The sequence below is a fragment of the Ruditapes philippinarum genome, unplaced genomic scaffold, assembly GCF_026571515.1.
Source record: "Ruditapes philippinarum isolate M1 unplaced genomic scaffold, ASM2657151v2 ctg395_1_1_1_1, whole genome shotgun sequence".
Classification (NCBI taxonomy): domain Eukaryota; kingdom Metazoa; phylum Mollusca; class Bivalvia; order Venerida; family Veneridae; genus Ruditapes; species Ruditapes philippinarum.
Window position 1 is genome coordinate 178720 of NW_026858316.1, and position 26952 is coordinate 205671.

General features: G+C 30.9%; 1 protein-coding gene across 1 annotated transcript in view; it reads left to right on the forward strand.

Annotated features, from left to right (window-relative positions):
- The window catches only part of LOC132752802 (tyrosine-protein phosphatase 10D-like), a 90283-nt gene that overhangs the window by 57577 nt on the left and 5754 nt on the right, over positions 1-26952 (forward strand). Inside the window, exons 18-40 of the mRNA XM_060743188.1 lie at positions 1423-1692; positions 2029-2346; positions 3460-3647; positions 6031-6214; positions 6947-7264; positions 7624-7938; positions 10347-10520; positions 12298-12426; positions 12917-13062; positions 13288-13374; positions 13644-13710; positions 14101-14280; positions 14922-15062; positions 15301-15439; positions 15600-15667; positions 16029-16046; positions 22583-22685; positions 22919-23014; positions 25162-25249; positions 25579-25669; positions 26178-26254; positions 26425-26559; positions 26815-26937. Of these exons, the coding sequence (XP_060599171.1) occupies positions 1423-1692; positions 2029-2346; positions 3460-3647; positions 6031-6214; positions 6947-7264; positions 7624-7938; positions 10347-10520; positions 12298-12426; positions 12917-13062; positions 13288-13374; positions 13644-13710; positions 14101-14280; positions 14922-15062; positions 15301-15439; positions 15600-15667; positions 16029-16046; positions 22583-22685; positions 22919-23014; positions 25162-25249; positions 25579-25669; positions 26178-26254; positions 26425-26559; positions 26815-26937 (3455 nt within the window). The remainder of the gene's footprint in view (positions 1-1422; positions 1693-2028; positions 2347-3459; positions 3648-6030; positions 6215-6946; positions 7265-7623; positions 7939-10346; positions 10521-12297; positions 12427-12916; positions 13063-13287; positions 13375-13643; positions 13711-14100; positions 14281-14921; positions 15063-15300; positions 15440-15599; positions 15668-16028; positions 16047-22582; positions 22686-22918; positions 23015-25161; positions 25250-25578; positions 25670-26177; positions 26255-26424; positions 26560-26814; positions 26938-26952) is intronic.

The following is a 26952-nucleotide window of genomic DNA, read 5'->3' on the forward strand; positions in this document are numbered from 1 at the left end:
CTAGTGAGATGTCAAATCAAGTATTTAGTTAATTGTCCTATAAGTTATTAAGTGAATGTCTAATAGGATATTCAGTGCAATCAAAACAATACCGGTATTCGGTGAATTGTTCAATTAGATGTTTAGAGAATTGTCCACAAAAAATTAGTGAACTGTCAAATAAATTATTCTGTACATTTTCCAATAAGATATTTAGAGCATTGTCAAATAAGATATATTGTGGGTTGTCCAACAAGATATCAAATGAGCTATTCAATAAGATATTAAGTTAACTGTGAAACAAGGTATTTAGTAAATTGTCAAATCATATACATGAAAGGAACTGCCCAATAAAAGTATTGAATAGATTGTGCAATAATTTGTTTAGTGAAATATAAAATGAAATATTTAGAGAATTGTTCAATAAGGTATTAAGTAAACTAAGAAAAAAACTTAATATGTAAACTATCTAAAATGATTCCAAGTATTCTGTCCAATAAGATATTTTTTTTAATGTACAATGTACTCGTATATATATATATAGAGAGAGAGAGAATTGTCTAATATTTATGGTATACTTTCCATAAAGATACTACAAGAGATTTGGTAATGTGTCCAAACATATTTAGTGAATTGTACAAATGTCTTGAGCATATTCATATTAAGTAAAAGAAATGTTGAGTAAAATACATCCTAGTATGAAATGTTTAATGCCGAACTTATTTACTTGATCAGTAATGATGTTTTATTTAATATAATATGAAATAAGTTAAAGACTTTATTAATCAATGGTTCAAAAAGTAACAAAAGTTATTCTAAAAAATGTAATTTTGACGCATCGTTGTCTAACAAGTGGTGCAAAAAGTACAAGTATTCGCAGTAAAAAAATAAGACTTTCTAAGGTAATTAACATTTTAATAATACCATTTCATTTCTTCAAACCGCACAAAATACATGTATATAATTATGTAGTTAACTGTTAATACAACTTACTTCCAATTTCTTCAGGCTTCCTAAGTGACGTGAGACATATATTCGTAGTTTCGTATAATTATTTATATATTCTGAGTAATAGAGAGCTTCGAAATAGGAGGCTATCCAATTTGTACTAGAGGATTTTTCTATCGTTCTCTCTTTCCATATCGTATCAATAAGTAAACCCCAGACAAAATGAGTCAATCAACGAGAATGTTCTAGGCAGACAGTGAGTGCGGGTAATTAATACCTGCACTCCATGTACTTAATGCACTGTGCATGCATTGGTATATGATTTAACTCTGACACGTTTTTAATAGTAATGTCTCTAAACTATGATACAAGATGATTATAGATATAACTGATATAGTTGATACAATAAATTTTGAATATAAATCTACAACAGTGAATTGAATTGAAAGAAAAATCATTTGCTTCGAAGTATAGATTAGTAAATTTTAATTACAGGACCATTGTCCCCGCAGATGGTTACTTTTGACAAAATTGAAGAAACATACTTCATGTTAGACGTTGATTTGAAAGGAAATGCACCTGACAATTACAGTTTCATTGTCACACCAAATACAATGCAGAATAAGACGAACATCACCGTTGGCGTAAATGAATTACCTGTGAACATATCTGAATTAGAGAGTGGGAAATTATATTCAATAGAAGTGCATTCAATAGTTGAGGGTATTTCAAGTGAACATGTGAAACGAATTTGTTCATATACAAGTAAGTATATGGTTTTGATAAATAAGTTACAAACTATTCTGCCTATTAAATGTAAACTTTTCAAAAACACTCAATTATTCGAAAGCATGCTAAATTTTTTAACATAAAGACATATAATTGGAAGTTTTTTTTCTCTAAATGATTATAAAAAATCGTCTTTTGTGTCTTAAGGCAACTATGGTCTCTTCAGGTTTTTTAATGTAATATTCGTGCCTTACTTCTCTGTTATATATACAAATAATCAATTATAATGTATCATTTAATGTCAATTCACGTTTTCAAGTTGCATCTATCTATTTATTTATTCATTATTGCTAATGGTGATATTTAAAACAGAACCAATGAAGATAGATGAGAAAACAATCGTTGGAGTACCAGAAAACACAACTTCAAATAAACTTTACATAAAGTGGGAACCACCGAAAGGGTACCGGGATAGTTTTTTATATAATGCTACATGTCTGTGTCCAAACAATCATACATACATTTTCCAAAACAACAATACTAATGAAACACATGCAGTGCTGCTTTCACTCTGTCCCGGAACCTTTTGCAACATTACTGTTGTTGTAAAGATTACCAATAAAGAGTGTGGCAACGAGCTGCTTAGCTCTCCAAGTACAGAAAAGATTAGTCAAGAAACAAATGAAACAGGTATACTTTCTCACTAAATCTCACAATCAAAGTTAAAGGGGGTATACTAGAATCAGCTCGTCCCTTGTCATTCTGTCTGCGCTTTTAATCTGGTAAAATAGAATAGATTCCATGATTAGAGGCAATATGTACCTCTATGTGTATATTGTGACAAGAACAGAATGAAAGGCCTTCTAAGAACGGTAAATGCAATGACATTTATTAGCAAAAACTGTCATTACAATAAACATCAAAACGTGCACACATTTTGGTTTTATGCTATCGCTCCTTTTTTAGAAGATGGTGGCGTTGAAAAACCAAATTAAAAAAATAAAATCATTGCTGCTTTTACAGAGGCTACTTCATTTTTTTTGATTAAAGAACCATGGTTGTTATTTCAACAAACGTGTAAGAAAAAATGTATGTAATAAAATATTTTCTTGTTAATATTCAAAACGTAGAATATTTTTGTTACCTGCATGTATTACAGTTCAATTTAGAACTTCAAACTATTAGACTAGTACTGTTGCAAGAAATTAAAATATAAAAATTGATACCTTTGGACTGTATTTAAAATCATATGTGATTAAGCTTAATATGCAGGTTGTTTCTTCTTTACTTAACTGCTCTTTTCCCCGTCATCAGTCATGCTCGAAAACTGAATTGTTTGATGAATAGCAAACAATATAATCATATATCTTTGACAAGTCAAATGTGCTGAGCTAAACCGTAACTCAAAATGAAAACACTATTAACATAGTGGCTAGCGTAAGTGTCGTTGCCAGACCAGTGACATGTTTAGTTTTGGGTGCGACTTTTCGACAATCAATATTTTTCAATAGTATTAATTTGATCATGCCAAGAAAATATTGTAAATTTGATGTTAAATTAACCGAAATTACTAATAAAAAATAATTTTTATTTGCGTTTGTTGAAGTACCTTTTCTTATTTCAGAACTAGTTCATTATTTTTAACAATGTAAACATATGAAATATATAAAAAAGTAAAGTTGTTACTTTCTTATGAATTCCTTTTTTAATCAATTTTAACATACAGTACAATCTAATGAATCAAACTAAAAATGACAAGACAATATTACAAATGAGTTCCTATTATACTGCATCTTGTTATAGGGCCTGAATCTGTGACAAATTTTGGCAAACACAACTTAACCCATGACTCTGTTCTGGTTACATGGGATGCTCCTGTTGTAAAAAATGGGATTATCAGATACTATGATGCATTAGTGCAATTAAATGGACGCTGTATAAAGAAAAAGGAATTCATGAGCAACAAAACCCAACTCAGCGATTCTGAAGAGGTAAATATTGCACTTCATATCAATGACGCATTGTGTCAAATATACTTGCAGTGTACTTAATTGAAAACGTATCTCCATACTGTACCAACTTTATTGTAAAGTTTAAAACATAACTTTGAAACTACTCTATATGTGAGCATAATTGTCTAGATTTGGAGATTTTCCCTTTCCGTAATTTAGTTTTCATAATACAGAAGGTATCGACTTTGATAAATCACACTTAAAACTATAACTGTCTTTTGTGTCATTGTTCTTTTTGTTTTTTTATGCTTAATTATGTAACTGGCATAACCGAAAAAATATAAGTAACTTTTAAGTATCTATTATTTTATATAAATCTCAGAAACACGCAGGATGTTTATAATAAACTTTAATAAACTTTAAATAACTCTTTACTTTTTGCATTTTTTCACATAATTATAATCTTTGTTCGGAGCATAACAGAGTAATTAACTGAAATTTTATGGACAATAATATCACATTAATCAGTTCTGTTTTCAAAATTATGCAATGTTAGAATTATTTCACTTTACAAAATTCATGATTACTGTTTGTCAAAATCGTATCATGAAAATTCATAATGTTAGCTTTATCAAGCGACTCAAAGGGTTTATTATTCTCAATAATGCAAAAAAGAAAACCCGGTTTCTTGCGAATAAGACTGGTGTTTTCGTTAGTTTTACCAATGCCAAAAATCTCATCTGGCATGGGGTGTCAGATGAGTCGCGTGCTCTACAATGGCGTGCTTATGATGACGTTATTGCACCGTTATGAATGAAGTTATTATTGCATAGGCTGTCGTAAGAAATAAGTTACGGGTGTAATGATATAAATTTCCGTGGAAAATTGTTTTACTAAGGTAAAGAATTAAAATATGTTGGAATATGGTAGAATATGCAAGAAAATATATCTGACAGATTGTTGCGGTTCGGATCGGAATATACTGTACGAGGTGAACCGCCCATTGGGCGGTAACGAGGTGCCGATCTGATCCGCAACATATGACGGATATTATAATGGAAGGAATATTTACATATTCAATCCAAAGTGCCCTTATTTTGATAGAAATAGAGTGGTCAGTTCTTTATAAACAATGCCTTTGAAAATAGATAATTTTGTACAAAATGATCTTATTTTAAATCGAAATATCGTATCGCAACGTCTAACATTTAATGGTATGGGTAATGTAAGTGTTAATGGTTAAGTGGGTTAAGATTAGGATTATAACACATGAATTTTGCTGCGGACAGATTCCTAAAGTGCACCAACTCGTATGGTCTAGTGACCAGCATCGTTCAAAGTGTTATTATAAACGCTAGCTCTCACTACTTTTACACAAATAACAGTCTGTCTTCAGGTGAGTGCTTTGGGGCCAATGGCTCCCTTATTTATACATGTGTACATCATATGCGTTTTTTTCTAAAGAAAACTTAACAGCATGGTGTTGGTCTAAGAGAGGTGTTTGCTTTTCAAAGAATCTTATGAAATAATTTGAGATAATGACTTCTACCAAGAGTGTTGTTTGCCGTGGAGGGATATTTATGAAATAATCTAAGGACATTATAAGGACATTATGATAAGCACCATGTATATAATTATTTATTTAAATCATATATGTTTTCATGTAGAAATAGATCATGCTTATATCACAGTTCAGAGCTGTTCAATATTTAGAGGAAAAAATGTGCAGGCAGCCGGATAGCTCAGTCGGTAGAACATTGGTACGGTATTCCTCGAGTCCCGGTCAGGCTGCACATTTTTTTCACCCTATGACATTTGGCGCCCAACGGGGGACCGTGACCGCATATAGCTATGAGTTAAGTTAACATTACTCTGTTAGTCTGTGAACTTCGAGGACGAATTTCCATAAAGCAGGGGAGTATGTCACGGTTCAGAACTATTTACTTTTTAGGGGAGAAAATGTGTAAGCGGCCGGATAGCTCAGTCGGTAGAGCAGCGGTACGGTATTCCGGGGGTCCTGGGTTCGAGTCTCGGTCAGGTTGCACATCTTTCTCACCCTTTGACACTTAATTAAAAGAAAAATATTTAATAAAAATAACTGTAACTGTATTTCAGAGTTTAATACAACTGTGTTATGCAGTAAATACCAAAATTTTTATCAAGTAAGAACACTTTCATTTTGTACCAATTATTATACTTTAGACACATCTGCTGGTTGTCTTTCATTTGAAACGCTGAGATATGACCAGGAGCCTCGAATTCACTAGACAAAATTACGTTATGAGAAAGTTCAACTGAATTAAAACAAAAACAAAATCTTCTGTTCCTAATATTAAGTACTAATGCGGTGATGACAAAGTATTTTTTCACAAATGCAATTCTGTTTCAGTTATGTTTTAAGGCTCAATTTACATATTTGTAGGATTCTAGGAGAAATGAAAATGGTGAATGTGAAGTGGTGACGGAAATTTATGACATACAAAAGTCCAGTTTCTTTTGGGACATTCAAGGGCTACACCCTTACAGAAATTACACCGTTTCCATTGTTGCCTTTACTATTGAAAGAGGGGATGAATATACAGAATCAATCAATACACTGGAATATAGTATGTTTGCTGATGTCTATAATATTTTTCTTCAACTGTTTATGTTTTAGTGAGTGTTTTTCAGTCTCAGTTATGATTCTATTCTTTTGCCACGCTGGAATATCTCTTCAACGATGAACATTTAGAGCTAAGATTTATAACGCTTGAAATTAATGTTGACATTTGTGTTGCTACGGATCAATATCAATACCATTTGGAAAAAAAATGTAGTAAACCGATTTTAAAAACTCGTACTTTCTCTTTTGACTTCAATTAATTTATCTGGATTAAATATGTAACATATGCCGAATATTTGAAAGATATGCAATAATATGCATGCAACTTATGCATAAAATGTTTCTTAGCGAACATCCGACGAACTAAAAATAATTCCTTCTCCAATGAATATCATGAAAATAATAATTACCATACAGAGGATATAAGCAATTTTTTATTGAAGTTTTTAATTTACAAGTAGGAAAATTAGATAATATATAAATGGCTTGTTTTCTTGTTTGTGGTTTATGATGTTATGATGTAAATGTTTTTCTTTGGATTTTGTGATATTGAAGTTCCACACATCTTAACAAAGCAATACTATGAATAATTGAAGAAATATTTTTGCTTTCTTTGCAAAGCTTTTGCAAACACCAAGTTTGGCATTGAAAAAGAAATATTTCATGCTACATGTATTTGTATTCCAAATTATAGAAACTTTTCCTAAACGTTGATAACCCTGATTTATTGTTACAGCACCTGGTATACCTGTCAATGTTTCCATAAAAAATGTAACCAGCAAAACTATAAATTTTATGTGGCAACCACCCATTGAAAGGAACGGTGAAGTAAGAAATTACACGGTTCAATACACATATGCAAGGTACAACTGCTCTAAAAAAGGTGAAGATGTTATGAAGACCAAATACATAACTGAAGAACCGTTGAATGAAATTCAACTTGATGGTGGCGATATTTATCCTTTCTGGACATATAAAGTGTCAGTGAAGGCAACAAATAATGCTGGAACCGGGAACAGCTCAGCAGAAGAAATTGTTACAACATTAAAAAGCAGTAAATTATATTTATTTATAATTATATTTATTTATATGAATGTGTTTTTTCTTTACTTTCTTCTTAAGCTTTTACACTATTCCGCAAATATCTTTCATTATACAAGTTATGTTCACATTTGACGGATAGAATTTTTGATTATTTATATTTTCAAATTGCATATAGATGTCTTTTCATTTTATATTAGTTTAGAGCAAGTCTAAGTTAATTAATCAACTTTTACATATTCTGAAAGTTATAGTCCATACATTTTAGCTGTAGAAGTAAGATGTAAAACCATTTTAAATTAAATATATCACAATAATATGACAATATAATATATAATCCTCATTGAAATGAAAATGATTTGATATTTAAAGGGCCAGGTCAAATAAATAAAGACACTGTAACTGGGGCAAAGGAAGCTACGCTCTTCAATGTCACAATGGCCTGGGATGTACCATGTGATACTAACGGGCAAATACAATTATATAATATTTGCTTATATAATAAGTCCAGAACTGAACATGAAGGTGAGCAATGGAAGTATTGCAAAAACGTAACAAGCAGTGACAACCTTTATCATACATTTGACATATTTCCGTACAGAAATTACACGTTTACGGTGTCTGCAGTGAACTCTGTTGGGGAAGGAGATCCTTCTGAATCTGTCACAATACATGCTCCAATCGGACGTAAGAATATTTTTATTAGGTAGTTTTTTAAGGTAGTTAATTGAATTGTGCTCAGTATACCTTTCAAATACAGTCTAAGTATATATGATACACAAAGTAAACATTATTTTAATTTCTTTATGAAACATTTACGTCCAGCCTTAATAAAGTTATTTTTAGATTCATTAAAATTTGTCGAAAAGCATATCTTGTATTGATTGGTAAGTAGTAAGACGAAAATGATGTGATATTCACCGGTAGAAAAAACGTAAATAAAAGCAACACACGTCCATAAACAGTAAAACATCAGAAAAAAACCCAACAGCTATCGACTGTTTTCATTGAAACGCTCGTTGGACATTCAACCGCTACGTGAACGCTGCCTGCGGAAACAAAATTTAATTCCATTATGTGACACTTGTAACTATTATAATGAAGTAATGACAAATGAAAAGAGAAAAATACACCTGGAAATAAGTAACTATTGTTGATTGTACAAAAAGAATTATTTTGGACTGCCCAAATCCATGTACATAATTTCAAAATTAGCAATTTCAAACTGAATCAAACCGAGTCTTCAATTTCCATGTAATTTTGCTGTTTTTGTTTTTTGTTTGATTGTTTTTTGTTTGTTTGTTTGTTTTTGTTTTTCTTTGATGCTGCAGATGGATCACTTTTATACCAGATATTAATATGAAACTATTCCATACTCTATTGGATGAAAAAAGACTAGATATTGACATTGATATATCATTTGTACACATATATGTCTTTTACTGTATCTGTAAAAGGTTTCATAACATAACAATCAAGGCATAAATGCACCAAAATTTTGCAATAAGTACAGATAAAACTCATTTAATATATCCTTTTCTAAAGTAAATTATTTACTAAAATTTTATGATTATTGATACCATATTAATTTTGACCTTTCGTGAATTTAAAAGTAATATCATGTAAGGTTCAATTTTATCATAATTTCATTCTTTCCTTTTTGTAAAGGATTTTAGCACTGTTCTAAGAAGTGCATGGCATTTATAGCTAGGAAAGAATCTTTTTTATCTGTGTTGATCACTAATAGAGCCTATGGAAAAGGCAAATTGTATTTCTATACTTCATATTTGCTAAGTCTAGTTAAGTGAGTATAATTTAATTACTGGTACAGTGGAACCTGTCTAATCCGAACATAAGAAAGGTTTCCGGATTAAACGTTTTTTTTACATGTTTGGTCATATTACTGTCAGAATAGTTTAAGGAAAGAAAACGGGAATTCATTCGAAAATACAATATAAATATTTTATTTTTGCAATCTCTTATCGTTCATTTTAATACATGTGAATACAAAAATAGATAAATAGAAATAAATAAATAAGCAAAAATGTTATGTCCTCAAGGGGTAAATTAACCTTAAGATGTTAAACAGGAGGCTGAGACATGATTAAATATTCGTACCAGCATTTGTCAATTGTATTATAGTACAGATATGTATTCTAAAAAGTTACTTCTCACTAAAATCTGCATCATCGGTATAATACTTTCCATCTTGATTGGCAAGGTATTCTAAAACAAAATTCCGCCTGTTATCCATCTCTTCAAGTGTATAAAGCTATATATCTTATGAAAAAAATATTGTTTGAATTTTAAAAAGAATGCTTCCAGAATGCTTGTATGAAATAAATATAATTGTAATTTATAGCCTTAAACGCGAATGGCGCATGCACAAAATCATTGCGAAACGGATAAAACCCTCCTTAAAATAACAAAATAATATTTTGTTCCGGAACATTTTATTCTGTTTAAGCACATTATTCAGGTGTATAAAATAACAGAGACATTTTATGTTACAACGTTTTCGGGAATCAACCATGTAATAATGGAACCAACATTATTTTGCTCATGATAACTTTAATTAAATAATTTCATCAGATATAGATTTATACCCTGTCATATGCATGTTGGAATTTCCAACTTCAGGGTCATCCCACAAATGAATGGGACGATAATGATTAGCATATGTTGGCTTTAGGTTCAATAGAGCAACTTTCCAAAATGTATTGATGTTTTTAAAAGTAATTTGCTGTTCAGAAAATGTGTTTCATTACTATTGATTAATTGAAGAATTAAATAAATAAGCATTTCAGTCCACTTCACCTAAAGTTTATGCTATTCATGAGACATTTAAGATTACTCATTTTTAAACCTCAATTCACATAATAATTTCGTATGTTTCCTTTTGTATCATGAATTGCAAATAAACATTATTAATTTAGCATGCAAAGCATGAGTTTAATAAAATATTAAGTAAAAGTTACCTTATAAATACCAATTAATATTCCTTTTGTGAGCTATCAAACGTGGGACATACTCATTTAATGCTATATAACTTCATATTACATAAACTGCAACACTTTTTTTTAAATTTCTTATAGCCCCAGAAATACCTATTCTGCTTGAAGTTAAGGCTGTTACCAACGATACTATATCAGCAGATTGGAAAACACCAACACTGTTTTATGGACCAGTATTTTACTTTGTTGAGGCACAAGATGTCAAAAACAGAAAGAAAGTGTTCAACACCACGACACGCACAGCTTATTGGACAGGTTTGAGAATATACTACTTCTCGTATATGATAATTCCGTTATACCAAAACACAATTATTCTAAGCATCTAACCTGAAAATGTAATGAAACAGATTACCTTTTGCAGAGATATACAGTTAAGAACAATATTTAGCTTTAGATTGCCTTGAATGAAAAACAAAAGATGCAAAGTTTGTCTCAATTAAATAATCGGTTGCATCAATGAAAACGATTTATACTCATAACATTTTCTACCTTATATTGTACCTTCTATGCAAATATTGCATAATATACTAGTATGTATGTTGTTTGTCATTTGAGTATTTTAAAATTGTATCAATGGTCTGTCTCACATATTTATATAAAATGTTATTTTTTAAAGTTTCATAATAATTGAGACTGTCGGGTAAAAACCTTAAAACATTTCTGACCTTTCAATTGCAAAACAGTGTCGTTTTTCTGTAACATTTAAATTGTAACAACATGGTCAAAATTGGTCTTTTTCAAGTTATATCTAATTTAACGTGTGTTCATATTTAAAATCTCATCTTATCTGAAACCAAGTGGTTTGGTGTTAATGTGTTAGTCTTTGTTCAAATCACGACAGCAATGTCCAAATGGTCCGTCTCCAAGTGCTATTTGTTACGGTTAAATATTTTTTCCCATTTAAAGCTTAATATATTGATATATTATATAATGTACATTATAACGGGACTTTACATGCATATTTTTTAATCAAGAATGAAACTTAAATCATAAAGGTCGCCGCCTAGCACGACAAAATTGAACATATTTCAATTTTCTTTTAGTTGAGCGTGTACTTGAACAATTATGATAAATGCAAGCTACCATCCAGGTCCTCTAACATCGGCTTTAGCATACCAAAACATGAATAGATTAAAGACTATGAAATGAGAAACATCATAAAGGCACATTACGAGGATCGATCATATGTTCTTGGCCCGATGTATTTCCGGTAGTCAAAAAACCTAACTAATGGGCTTACCTTTCGCCCTCTACATCAATGCACTCGGCCCACCTGTGCTCCGACTTGTTTAACCCTTCAAAATAGAACTCTCTATTTTGTTCCGCAAAGAAGTCATTGACCGCCTTCATTGCTCCCAAAACGTCTACCACGAAACTTGATTTTTTGGTTCGAAACAGGTCAGAGGGGCCCAAGTCTGGAAAATATGGGGGATGGGGAAGAATTTTAAAGCCGCAGTCAATTGCAGCAGCCATCGCAACTTGGGATGTGTGAGCTGGCGCATTGTCGTGCAGGAGCAGAACGCCTTGAGTCAGTTTCCCCTCTTTTTATGCGCGATTTCTTGACGCAGACGTCTCAATTCGTCTGCATAGTACGTACCGTTTATGGAACGACCTTGCTCAAGATAGTCAATCATGATTATCCCCTGACTATCCCAAAAAATTGAAGCCATCATCTTCCCTGCTGATGGTGCTCTCTTGAATTTCTTCGGAGGGGGTGAGCAAGGGTGCTTCCACTCCATGCTTTGTTTTTTGGATAATTGATCGAATTGATGGACCCATGTTTCATCCCGTGTTACGATCCGGTAAAAAATCAGGTTCAGTGGCTAAAAGTATATCGGGCCGAGAACTTTTTGGTCATACCTCGTACATAGAAGTTTTAACTGGGGCTTGATACATTGTATTATTTCGTGTAAGTCAAAACCAGAAAGGTTGAACATAGGTTGTGCCCTGAGTGTAATAAGAGATGGATCCGAGAAGCTAGGACTTATGTGGCCTTATATATTCAAATAGATTTATAAATTTACATTTTAAGATGAGATCATCAATTCTACAAAAATAAGGGTAGATGAGGCATACTGGGAATACAATATAACAGTGTATGCTTCATCAGGGAATGAAAAGCTTGCATCAGTTTCAAAAACAATCAGAACACAGGAATCCAGTGAGTATAAATCTTGAATATTTCTATATATTGCATGTATGCTCATCATCATTCTCTAAAATTAAAAAGTTTATTTATGTCAGAATCTGTTCCCTCCGTTATTAGTTTTTGCTGACACTGTTACCGTATTGAGTGATGACACATCCATGCAATTGTCTCTAGAATCTTACTGAAATGAAACAGAAAACAAATTGATGTAGATTTAATCTTCTCATACTTTTACTTTTAAATATATATTTGAACCGTGTTTCCTCAGTATAACATTTTGTGTTATAGTTTATTAGATAATAACTTTTAAGAATCATATCTGTTAACAGCAGTGTTAAATTAATAATTAAATACCTTAACGAGAATTTTGTACACCTGAATCTGATTCTCACAAAAATCATATTTCTTTCGAAATTGACTACAAAAATATTTATGATTTAGGTATAAATAACTATCAATTAATATGTTTGAAATGCATATTATGACATGCTTTTTCCCTCAGCTCCTGGAAAAGTTTCTGAAATGAATATAATATCTGAGAAAGAAGTTACTAAACCAAGAACGTTGACAGTATTATGGAAAGCGCCTAAAGAAATAGATCTTAATGGAAAACTTACTGACTACTTTATACAGTATACGAATTTAGATGTAAGTTTTATCTTTATATTTATCTTCAAGAAGACTCTTGTTTTTTATATCTATCTTTAATCAAATATTTAAATGGACAGATTGATTTTGAAAGTTAACAAAGTAACATTTATTCTGATTGTTTCATTTTGTTATAGTTCTATTTATATAATATATATTCATATCATATCTTATAATATAAAAATTGAGCAAAGTCTACTATAATCTACTTCACTGAAATTTTAGAGTGAACACCCAGTTAGCGAAAGAACGGACACTAATTCTTTTTCATACATTATAAAAGATATTCAGCCAGGAAACTACAGAATAGAGGTAAGATAGTTAAGGTAGAGACATCACTAAGACGAATCAGTTCCATGCTTAGTATCATTTAATACAGAGTTACATGTACTTTGAAAAGATATATTTGTTAATATATTAAAACATGAGCCGTTTGGTATTCAATACTATGTCATTCCAAATGAAATTGACATTTATGATGCTAGAATTTTATCTTAAAAGTAATTTTCATAGTGCACACATTTATAATTAATTAAAATCAGTGTTGTTTTACATAACGATGAATTGCAAAAATTTCTTAGGTATTTGCCGCTACCGAAGTGGGTAACGGAAGTCGGGTGATTCAAACGGAAACTGTAAATCCTGGAGGTAAGATATGAATTATTGATTCAACTGATTTAATCTTCAAATATTATCGTTTATTTTTGAAAAAAGCAAAACATATCAAAGAAAAAAAAACTTTTCAATTATCAATTGCAATTAACATAATTTTCATTAATGCTAGAATAATTTGTAACTTCCATTTTCCAATGTATTTCACATAAAATTGAAATTCATTTCAAAATGTGTATTACTGTCCCAGTGTCCCTAATGTTATAATAATTGCTAATTGTATTTTCACATGTTTTTTTTAATATATTCAATTTATTTTTCAGTTGATTTCAAATAAGGTGTTTGTTGAAGCATCTTAAAAATCCTATTACTTATGAAATACATGTAATTACTGTTTGTAAAGAATCACATTCGATATGTTTGTAGCTCCTATCAAATTGAATGAGACAGTAGATGATTTAGTGATAAAGCCTAGCAAAAAACAACCGAAGGACAAAGAAAGACAAATAGCGGTGGACCTATCCCTAAAGAACCTTCTTTGTAATAAACGAAACGGTGATCCTAAACGATGGGGTGTAATTGTTGCCCAGGATGACGAGGCAACAGGTGGGCTTAGTCACCAAAATGCTTCGATAAACTTCATTAGCTCCAGTTTCTATATATCATTTTACCATTTCATTGTTCATTTATAAATGGTATATATTTTTAGGGATTTTAATCTAAAAATTGTAGGGCATTTGAAAAATATATACTACTAAAATATATACTACTCAAAATTCGCCAAGGATCACATTTCTTAACTTTTATGTTCTGCCTTCAAAGAGAGTACATCAACAATAGTTCATTTTTTGGATATATGCTATTGATTTAAAGGAAAAAATGATCAGAAGTGTTCATTGATGCGTTGATATGGTGAACTGATCGCGAGACATTTCTTGCTAACTGTAAGTGCAAGGGTACATTTCACGATTTTTTGTTTGGCAAAATAGTCCAACATTGTTTTTATAATATTTAACGATTTAATGTAAAGGTATCTTTTGTTACGTTGTTTTCACGTAGGGGTATTACAGAATAGGAATAGCACAGAGCAGTTTATTAAAAATGCAAGAAAATGAAGAAAGTTTATAAACTAAATGTATTCAGGAATCATTAGAACTTTTGCGACTAAATTATGCGTTGTACCAGAAAATACTGAGCCACACCGAAATTTCATAGCAACTTGTCTTCCAATCTTTTTATCATTTTAGATACACCCTTTACGGGTAATACTACGGAATTTGAAAACAAAATCTCAACGCATTATAAAAGTTGGTTTGAAGTCAAAGATAAAGATTCCATATCACCTTACATAGCTACACCTACAGACTGGAAAGGTCCATGTGTGAAAGGTATAGGTTATAAAAGCTTTATTTGAATATTTTACATTGTATGATTCAACATAAAAATAAAATGATTACTTTTAATTTCAATGTTTTCTTATTTTCTTTTAATCATAATGTTATTACAAGTAAGTTTTAAGAATAAGATAGAAATATTAGTTCATAGATTCAAAGATAAATAAGTTTTGAATTCATTTTGTGTTTTGTTAATATCTACATATTTATAACAGCGACTTTTTCATTACAGACCAGAGGAAAAAGCGGGCAATAGCAAACTCAAACGAACCAGAACATTACACATTTTATGTTGGAGTAGATGGCGAATGTCAGGACGAAAAAGGAGAGAAATATTGTAACGGCGAATTGCAACCTGGGCGAAGTTACAGGTTGAATTATTTTCAGAAAAACTATTGTCTTTTTGTTAACAATATACATCTCTTATAAGCTGTTTCTTTATTTGTGTTTGATTAGACTTTATATGACAATACCCACGTTTCATTAATTTAAATGAGCACATTTTATATTTCTACTTTTTTTCTGAACTAGGGTGAAATCATTTGTTTGTACAAGCGGTGGATGTACTGAAACAGAATATTCTCAACCGTTAACTACAGGTTAGTAAAATTAAATAATGCTACATTTCGAAAACATTTACAGTAATTTAAATAATGATCAAAGCCGATTTTAATATCACTAGTACTTGATTTTTCATTTTTCTTCTCTATGTGAAGAAAAAAGTCATTTGAAAATGCCTTTTTCATACATAACTTTACAGTTATTGACATTTTTGTTTATAGCAATGTTCAAGTTTAAAGAACAGCTTTTGTGTCGTTTAAGTAGATGAACATATGTTATCTTTAAAACCAATTAGTAAGTAAACACATACGTTACTTCTGCACATCAGTTTTGTCTGATAGTCTACTTGATGTTTGCTTTTTTGGCATAGTTGAGATGATATTTGTACTTCTTTTGCAGCACACCAAAATACAGCAGGTGATTTATATCATACGCGTGCATGTTGCTATGTTCACCTTTTCTTTAAATATCTAATATATATCATATTAATTAAGTTAATATGGCAATAAAATATTTTGCTCTAATTCTAATGAAAGGATTTTACGCTACTACTAATTTGGTGATTGTGTCAGTCACATGAAAAATGACGTTGATATTTCATATAAACGTTGATTTCGCTGAATAAATGTCAGAACCTTTAAACTTTGAAAGATTGCTCATATTTTTCTGTCCTGTATAATTATTTTTAGTTTATTTGTTTTTTTATCACTTAACGTAATTCATGAGATATATTTTTACAGTGATCAGGTCACACATTTTTGATAAACGAAATCGTGTTTCAATATAGTAATGATGAAAAGTTTACGCATAAACGCGCAAAACAAAGCTTTTACCTGTATATATTATTTAAGAAAAGCAGGGAATCGTCCAAGAAATTTATGGAATCATCCAAGGCACTCTCAGTTTTCTACATTGATTGTGTCATTGCAAATTTCGTTAATTTTAGTTGCCTAGGATAATAGGTAATTATATGTGGTTCATCTAAATAATTTCTGATTTTAATTCTAAATATTTTTTTTTTAATCTGATGGTATGGTGTTAGATGGACCATTTAAATCTTAAACTAACATACTAAATCAGATCTCAATTATAATTTGATACTTCTTTTTATTGACATAAGGAATAACGGACATATAATACAAATCACGGTAACAAAATCACACTGCTGTGAACCGAACCGTTTTATAAATATTACTCCAATTAAGTAATGATTTTACTATTACTATTTATTAAGTTTTTATGTGTAAATCATAGCTCAAAAAACCATATAATAATTGAATATTAGTTGTAAACTATAAAAGGTTGTAGATATTTCCAAATTGCATGTTAACCCGTTATCTATATTTTTTATCTACCTATTTATTCATTTCTATTCTTTTATCTCTTAAAATCTTTAAAATTGACATAATTTTGTGTTGACTGAAATATGATATTTTAGCAATTTAACAAAACTGTCAATATAGACCAATTTTTATGGTAGGTCACCTTTAATATAGTGCTTGCGGTGAATACGCCGGCATCGGCGTTGTCGTCGGTATTTGTTAATATTATTGTTAAGGTTCATTTTCTCAGAATCTAGAAAAGGCTTTTTACTAGTATAGAAATTTATTGTCTTACAAGGAAGCCCCATTTAAAGGACATATTCTCCTAAAATTAATGTCCATTTTCAAGTTAGTTTTCATGCCCGCCAAATAGCCGGGTGTATAGTGTTACTCTGTTCCGTCATTCTGCCATTCCGTAGTCATCAGTTTCCGTTTTTATCTTAGAAATAATTGCACACATTCAAATCAAATTTGACATATGGATATATCATAGAAAAATCCAGGCCAAGTTCGAATTTGATTATGGTTTGATGAGATTTGACAGAAATATGCCCCTTGAAGAAATTTTCAGTTTCCGTTCATTATCTCTCCAACAGTTGAACACATTCATTTCAAATAAAATATATCATTATCTCGGCATCAAATATGCAAAATGTAATTTCCAAAAGGTTAACACTGAATAGTTTCAGGGCCTTGAACTTTGTATAAAAAATGGTTTGTGTCAACATTGAATAGTTTAAGGTCTTTGAACTTGAAATGAAAAGATGGTTTGTGCAAAAATAATATTATAACATTTTATATCTTGGCTGCATTCGGGGGCATTCGTGACGTTTCAACACATTTCTAGATTTGTCAGGTTAATATTTTATTTAGGTCCATTTTCTCCAACACAACTAAAGTTATTCAATAAGAATTTATGTTCAATAACAAAATATAGCACCAGTATCTCAAAAGAACAGATAATCATAGGACGAGTTTTACAAAATTATGCTTTTATTTTAGTTTTTTAACTTTACCGTACATTTTCAAACACTCAAATTTAATCGCTTTAACCTTAGAAAATTTGATAAATTCTAAACATGGATTGTTTTCTAAAGGACAGGTAAATTTATAATTGCTTTTTTGCCCCATTATATACGCCTGACATTTCGGCGTTTAATGTTATGCACCTAATCATTAGCAAGTTTCGTGTCCATTCTGTATCTTTTGAACCAGTGGAAGGAAATTGAAACTTCTAGTTAGAAATGTTAATCATAATTAGACGATATGCGGAGCGCAGATTTGACTTTCTTCAGGTAAACAATTAAGGTCACATTTAGTCATTTTGTATCAATTTTAAATTTTCGTGTTTGCTCTGTATCTTGGGAACTGATAATTAGACGATGTATAGAATAAAGGTTTGGGCTTCCTGAGTTCAAAATGGGCCCTTCCCATGTAGATACCTTGATTTATATAGACTTACATTGTTTCATTGTGTGAAACATTAATGTTTAGAGCTCAGATATTTAGAATATGAAATTGAAATTGTCTTATTAACCTTTACAAAATTATTATTAATCATGCCTATTGGTTTAACATTAGCCCCGCCCCAAAAGTCACTTGATTTACATAATTTGTATAAGGAAAACATATCTGAGACTTATTGTGTGAAACTACAATGTCCAGAGCTTAGATATTTGGCATGTTACATCACTTTCTGGACTGCAAACTAACTTGTACTAATAATGTCCCTTGGGTCAATGTTGGCCCTGCCCCGCCGATCACTTATTTTATAAAGTTTTGTATAGGAAACACATTTCAGTCTTATTTGTAAAACTACCTTACTAAGAGCTAAGATATACTAAGTCTGTACAAAACCGGCGTTAATCATGCTCCTCGGGTTAATATTGTTCCCGCCCCTTTGGCCACTTAGTATGAGAAAACACATGTAAGTCTTTTTTTGTGAAACTTCAATGTTAAGAGCTAAGATATTATCATGTAGTATTACCTTGTAAAGACCTGCAGAACTGATATAAATAATGTATCTTGGGTCATTATTGACCTGTCCCGGGTCGCTTTATTTATATAAACTTGTAAAAGAAAACGCATTTAAGTCTTAAAGTATAAAACTACAAAGCCCAGCTCTTGGATTTTTGGCATGTATTATCAATTTGTATATTTTTACAACAGAAATATTATTAATGACCCACAGGTCAAAATTGGTCTGCCCCAGAATTCACTTGCCTTTTGTAGACTAAGGTTTAGGAAAACACACCTTATCTTTTGATGGATAAAATACTTTGCTTTTATTTGTGGCATTTAGCATTCCCTGTGCTTTTATTTGCGGCATTTAGCATTCCCTGGTAGACCTCTAACAGTGCTAAGAATTTTTTTTTTTTTTTTCGGTTGACATTTTGTTCCGGTTAATTTCTCAAACAATATCAAATATATTCACTGAAAACATGGTGTATTTGTTGACTATCAAAGTTGAAATGGATTTCTAAGAGGCAGATAATCCTGACATACTTTTTTGCTTGATAATACCTTTTTAATGCGGATATTTGCATTTTTCTCAAAAGCCATGACAATTTTTCACGTTGAATATTTGTTGACTATAATATGGCACCCTTATCTATGTTGTTTTTAAGCTCAGATTAGCTGACTCAGGGTTTCCATCCATGAACAGACTCAGTCAAACCTAGCCTGTAATAAAATTAATTTTGTCGTTTTTGGTTCTTTAGGGTGTTCCGTTTTCACTTTTTTAATCTTTTCCAATGAAAGACTAGGTCACAGGAGCCAAAAATTGAAATTCGCGTTAACACTGTAGTGGCTACTGATTCGGATCAACCATCCTGGACATTTGTCAGAAAGATGTTTTAATTACTTCTAGTTTAAGTTCGTATATAAGTCACCTGGAGACAAAAACTTGGTCACACAAATATGAAAAAAAAACTTTAACGGCTTCTATTTCGGAACAAATGTACTGAAAATCGGTCGGAAAGGTTCAATTTTTAATATACACGCCCGTTTAACTCACAACGAGTGTAAAATGTCCATCGGTAAAAGGTAAAGGTCATTCACGGGTCAAGGTCAAAAGAATATAGGTCAGTTGGAAGGCCTTGTCCAAAAAGGTGTTGTGCCTAAATATGAATTAAATTGATTTACTAATAAGGACATTATGGCCAATCTTAAATTTTTTTGGACAATTTGACCTTCAAGGTAAAGGCCATTCAGGTGTCAAGGTAACAATTTACAGGTCCGTAGGAAGGTCTTGTGCTAAGGGATGTTGTGTTCAAATATGAATCAAATCCGTTTACCAATAAGGAAGTTATGGCCAATGTTAAAGTTTTCGGACGGATTGACGGACTGACGGACGGACAGTTCAAAACTAATTCGGGGTATGCACAACGTCTTGCAAAAAATGCTGCTGTGCAAAAACGTTTTAATTCCTTTGGTAGATTGAAAATTGTATTCTCGCCATTTGAATTACATATTAAAACCAGACACGCACTGCGCTTGTCTTGCTCACAACGAGGTTATGGTGCTCACAACGAGAATTAAAGCAAAAAAGGGTATATCTTCGTTTCTATGAAGACTTTCAGATAATAATTTACGCTGAAGACTTGTGGGCATCTGTTTTAAGTTAGAATGCACAAAACTTCACCAGAATCGACGTTTTCAATGTTAAGTTTGGTCCGGAGAGAAGTTCTCTCCAGTTTTTCAGCTACCCCGAGTGACTGCGTCGCACGGTATTTCCATCAAATTGTCCACCAATAGACAATATCTTTACATGTGCATACTCGGAAAACACATCGCTAGCTAACTGCATTCCGATATTTTTACATAAATGTCTGTAATCTTCAAAAATTATGAAAAACTCACCTTGTTTATCGTGTCACTCGTCATAGATGGGTGCTCACAACGAGGAACGGAAGTTGCTCACAACATTTTTACCGATGGACATTTTACACTCGTTGTGAGTTAAACGGGCGTGATATAGGTCATCTTGGATAAAACCTAGGTAGCATAGCCTAAATATTGAAAAAAAACTCTTAACACTCTAGATGTAACTTATCCTGAAATTTTATCAGAAAGGTTGTTTTAATGATTTCTTGCTTAAGTTTGAACATGAGTCTTCTGGGGTCAAAAGTAGGTAACACATTTCAAATATGGAAAAACCTTTCTTTTTTACACTCCAAAATTAACATTGTTAGCACAATTATCATGGAGGGGGTTTTCAATAAGGATATTTAATGATTTCTTAAGATAGTCTATAGTTTAGCTTGGGTTGATGCGATTATTTCAATGTAAATTCGAATATGGGTTTTCTTGCGTTAAAAACTAGGTCACACATCCCAAATTATGGAGAACTATTTAACACACCAGATGTAATTTTTTCAGCCCAATTATTCTAGAAATTATCAGAAAAAATTATTTACCACTATAAAGTGAAATCTTTTCAGCCAAATTATCCTAGAAATTATCAGAAAACTTTATTTACCACCATAAAGTGAAATCTTTTCAGCCCAATTATCATAGAAATTATCAGAAAAATTTATTTACCACTATAAGTGAAATCTTTTCAGCCCAAATATCCTAGAAACGTGTCAGATGAATTATTTTGATAATTCCTATCTCAAGTGGAACATGGCTTATCTGTGGTCCAAAACTAGGTCACATAGCACAGATAAAGAAAACCCGTTTTAACACTCCAGAGATTTTCATTTTCAGTCAAAATATTCTGGACATTTGCCGACAATGTTGTTTATAATTATTATTTCTAGCTCAAGTTGGAAAATGGGTTATCTGGTCTGGGGTCAAAACCTAGGTGTTACAGCCCAAATATGAAACAACATTGTTTACATTTACAATTAATTATTCAGATACAAACGTTGTGATATCAGTTTAAGTTTAAGACATTATAATTATCCTTTTCATTCCTAGTTAACAGTATTAATTGATCCTTGTCATTAAGAGCCTTGATGATCAGGCCCTCCTGTTGAACTATCCAGAGCATTGTGACAAGTAGAGCACGCAAGTCTGCGGATATGTATTCTAATAATTTATTTCTGAGCAACCAAGGGATAGTTATTGAAATTTGATAGATGACACAAATTAGACAAATGTCCTTGTTCTGTAAGTAGTTGGGGAAAAAACATGTTTCATTTAATAGTTTTATCATACTTGTAATACTTTTTTACATACTAGAAAAGAATCATTATTTCAATGATTTTCTTAGACAATGCAGATGTTTAGAAAATTTTAGGCACCAATTAATATTTTTTGTCTGTTTTTTGTTGTTGTTTTTTATGTCTTTGTGAAAATTTAGTAGTGTGTGTAACAACAGGAAACGTCTTTAAAGCAATTATTTAAAGATCCGCAAGATATAATATTCTTAAATGTGTCAACAAAAGTTCTTTCATTACTTTCTGTACCAGTATATATTGATGTACGTCTGCATGGTTGTTAGTCTTTTTATTATATATTCAGTCGTAGAATATTTCATAAATAGAAAGGAAATCGAAACTGTGATTCAAACATTTTATGTTGAATGAAACGATATAAGTTTAACTGACTTTACTATTTTTGATAAGAAATTATATCGGTATATGATATTTTCTTAATTCTAATTAATTCCTTTTTAAAAATTAGATCCAGACCTTACAATTCCTATAGTAGCTGGAGTATCATCGGCATTACTAGTGATAGCTATTGTTTTTGTTGTCGTTTTCGTCTTAAGAAGAAAACAGATGATGTAAGCATAATTAAGTTACATTTGATAATATTAGGGCTATTATATAATAGATAAAGAATAATAATTTAAACATGACATTGAAGCAGTGTTTAAAGATCATTCAGTTATATAATATTGAATTTAATTAATCGTTTTATGAAATTGCACAAAACATCTTCATTTAAAATTTGAATATACATGTAAGTATCAATAAAATATTTAATGAAACGACATGCATTTACATTTGGTTAAAGGTGCTTCGCAAAAGACGACGAAAGTCTTCATACACATATGCCAGGTGAAGGAATACATCTCGACAAAATAGAACATACTAAGAAGAACCATTTTAGGTAACTCTTAATTGATATTGTACGTTAGAATTTGATAAATAAATATGGGAAATGGCAAACTTAAAATGAAACTTTCAGTTTGATTCTTGTTTACTTTAAAAAGAAATTTTTTAAGTATATGGCATATGGCAAATTGTCGGATTTACTGGTGGAAGAAGACCTCAGGTTCCTTTCCTTGCATTATTTCATACACGAACGTGCACCTGAGTAAGCAACAACGTTCCGTAAGCTAGCTGGTTAGTTTCCTCATATAAAAGAATATAAAACCCTTGGCGGGACTCTAACCAACATCGGTGAGTGACAAGTGGTTTTAAGTCTTTATTTTCTAAATCCTTCGTACGCCATAACAGTTCTATACTTCAATGCGCTACTAAATCCATTTCTCTTTAAATTGATTGTATTTTAGATATACTGGCTAATTTAAAATTATAAAAAGAATGAATAAATATTCTAGGTGAAGCACATTGGCAGCCCAAAGGCATGAATATAATACAAGCACATGTCAATTTTTATCTTTTTTGTAATGTATTCTTTGCTGTGGATAATAAAATTTGTTTTCTGTGTTGCCTCCTTAAATAAATATAAAAATACTGAAATGTTCTTATTTATTGCGATGTGTTTCTTTGTCTTTACCATGCTATAGCATTGCAATATTGGAATTTATTCACGGCTATAATATTTCTAAAATATGGTATCGATATGAACTTAAGATATTATAGCATTTGTTTTTACCCTCATGGTTAAAAAACTTTAAAGCCGAAATATTTAACAGGACCGTTAGAGCTATTGAAAGAGACTAAACAGAGCAAATACTGAATATGTAGATTATACAGACCATGTGGTGCATGAGAATGTGGTTTCCTTTCTTTTTCTTTGGTTTCATTGATTGTATGCAGTAATTGCTGATTTTCCCTTGAATATATGTCACTTTTGTCTTTATATTTCAAAAGACTGAATGCAATATTATTTCATGCTAAAAAAAACAACAAAAACATTTGTATTGGTTGAAATTGATTATAATCGTTAAATTATAGAAACGTTTATAGTCATTGTTTAATATAAAAGTTGTAGTAGATTATGCATTATGTCCTTTGCATTTTGTAGTCAGTATTTGTTTGGAAGCCTATACATTCTGCATACACATAATTTTTATTGCAAAAGGATTATCGAAGAAATATTGTTTGAAATGTTTTATTTTTTATTTATTTCTTATGATTATTAATTCTTTTATTGACTTTTTCAGTCACCCAGGGTACGTACACATATAAAAACACTTTTAAAGTTTGGTGCACGTACCTTCAAAATGCAGCACTTCCTTAATTCTAAATGAAAAAACAAGCTTTTTGAAATACAAAACCCAACAATAGTTTGCTCCAGTTACAATATCAATCTATACCTGTTTTCATTTTTGTTTGGAAATAAAGTGTAATAAATTCCTGACAGGTCATTGGTTATAGTTTATACGGTGTGAAATAATGTACAATATCTTCAAATTGATCCTGTGAAAACAATAAAAAGAAGATAGTTTTGTTATATCTCAATGACTACTTTAATGTATAACTCCAAAATACCTTAAATGAGTTTTGATTAAAGAGAAGATAATTCCTATATCAACATGATGCTCAATTCCACCGTTATAGAGAATATTTCCCGGAAGATATTTCTAATTTCACTCTAAACTTTTCAGCTTAATAAACAAATTAAAACATAGATATATTCAACCCGAGACCTGATATATTATGTCAATATAATATATAGCTCAGCTGGCTTTTACCTAAGTACACTTTACTGTAAAATGCACGTGTGAATAACAGACAAGATCTTATGTTTTTCCCATTCTGATTCTTTTCCATCTGAAACGTAGCATTGAACATTTTTTCCTGTTTTATTTTAGATTAATCAACTCTTCTAATAGTTTTGATATTTTCAGTTAGAAACATTATCATTTTTTTTGTATATACAATAAAAGTTTAGTAAATACGACATGTTATGTTTTCCAAAGGTGTTACTGTCCGAATAATTTCCTAGTATTAGTTTAACTATATATAGTTTCTTTGATTAATGTGTAAAAGTTTTATTTAGGATCTTTCTGAGTTTTTTTATCTTAAAAGTATTATGTATCTTCCATGACTTCTTCAACTTTTTAGGCAAGGACCAATCAAGCTCACCGACTTTCCTGATGCCGTTGAAAAATTCCATAAAGATTCCGATTTAATTTTTGCAGACGCTTACAAGGTAAATTTGAATAACACCCTCAGGAATATCGCACTTAAACGACAATTGTTTATAAACATGGATTCATGATCGCATCTATTTGGATTGCAAAAGCATGTATACTTTAACTTCTTGTTTTTTATACGTTCATCATTGGCCCTTCACGATTCGTAGCATACTTTATTTACATATACAGTACCAGAAGATATTATAATATGTAGGAAACACATATTTATGATTTTACGAATGTTTGTATTTTTTCGCAGATTGACTTTTTTACACTGTCTTTAAGATGTCATCAATTTTCTGTGAGTTATATACTAAAGGATGAATTGTACTATTTTTTGTAGCTGATTAAAGATAAGAGCCCAAATAATCCGATGACGGCAGCAGAACAACAGTGTTGTCGACCAAAAAACAGATATACAAATATTCTGCCATGTACGTATTATTTCGAAAATTGATTGAGTTTAAGGAAATATTACTTCAATAATGAAGGAAAATTGTTTTAAATTCTTTCGTTTCAAAACATATAATATCACAACTAAAGAACCGTATATAAAGTAATTTTCTAATATCATATGTTGTTCATAATTTTGGGATTTTATTGAGTATATACTTGAATGATTGTTCTGTGTATTTCTCCTGGCTTTACCAGAAATATATGTGTAAGTGGTTTTCCATCCGTTCTTTATACACCAAGGCTATCGTCTATCTTTAAAATGGCTTGTATTACTATACATTTCTTTTGTAATCATTCATTTTAAGATGGGTAAGGACTTCCACTATTGCGTGGACTTAAATGTAGTCGGAAGTTAAGTTGCAACAAGAAACAAATTTCTTTTCGGAATTGTATTAAATTAATTTTAGCTAAGGTTAAATCAGCTGTGTTGCATCAAATGAGTTTCAGGGAAAATCCCGATGTACACAATGTCAATTTTAATTTCAGTTGATCACTCTCGAGTTAAACTCCGGCCATCCGATGATATTGAAGGGTCGGACTACATCAATGCCAACTATATCCCTGTATGTATTTCACAAACAAGATAACAAATATTTTATTTGAATCTATGTAAGAACCTTGAATCTCATTTTCTTTTTAATAAACAAAAAAATTATTTCAAGCAATATGATTGTACTATAAGCTTATCATTTAACGTTTACGTTTTATTTCATATTTCTATATTTGTTTTTAGGGATATACCTCTCGCAGAGAATATATAGCTACTCAGGGTCCTATGCAAGCTACTTTCGATGACTTCTGGAGAATGGTTTGGGAGCAAAACGTTGATACTATCGTCATGTTGACAAAACTAATGGAAAAAGGACGGGTATATTTTCTTTTACATATGAAATTGATGTGATGTCCCAAATTCATATAATCTTCTTTATATACCTTAGGAACTTGTGAAAACATTTCAAACATTTGATCATGTAGATGATATGATATTAATGATATTTTGATAATTTTTAACCTTAGGAACTTGTGAAAACATTTCAAACATTTGATCATGTAGATGATATGATATTAATGATCTTTTGGTAATTTTTAAGTGTATTTCAAATATAAACAATAATGATTTCAGCATAAATGTGATAAGTATTGGCCGGATCTTGGGGAACCTGTTTTCTACGGAGATTTGGTTGTTTCACTTCAATCAGAATCGAACCTGTCTGACTATACTATAAAGATATTTGAAATAAAGATGGTAAGTAGATTATGC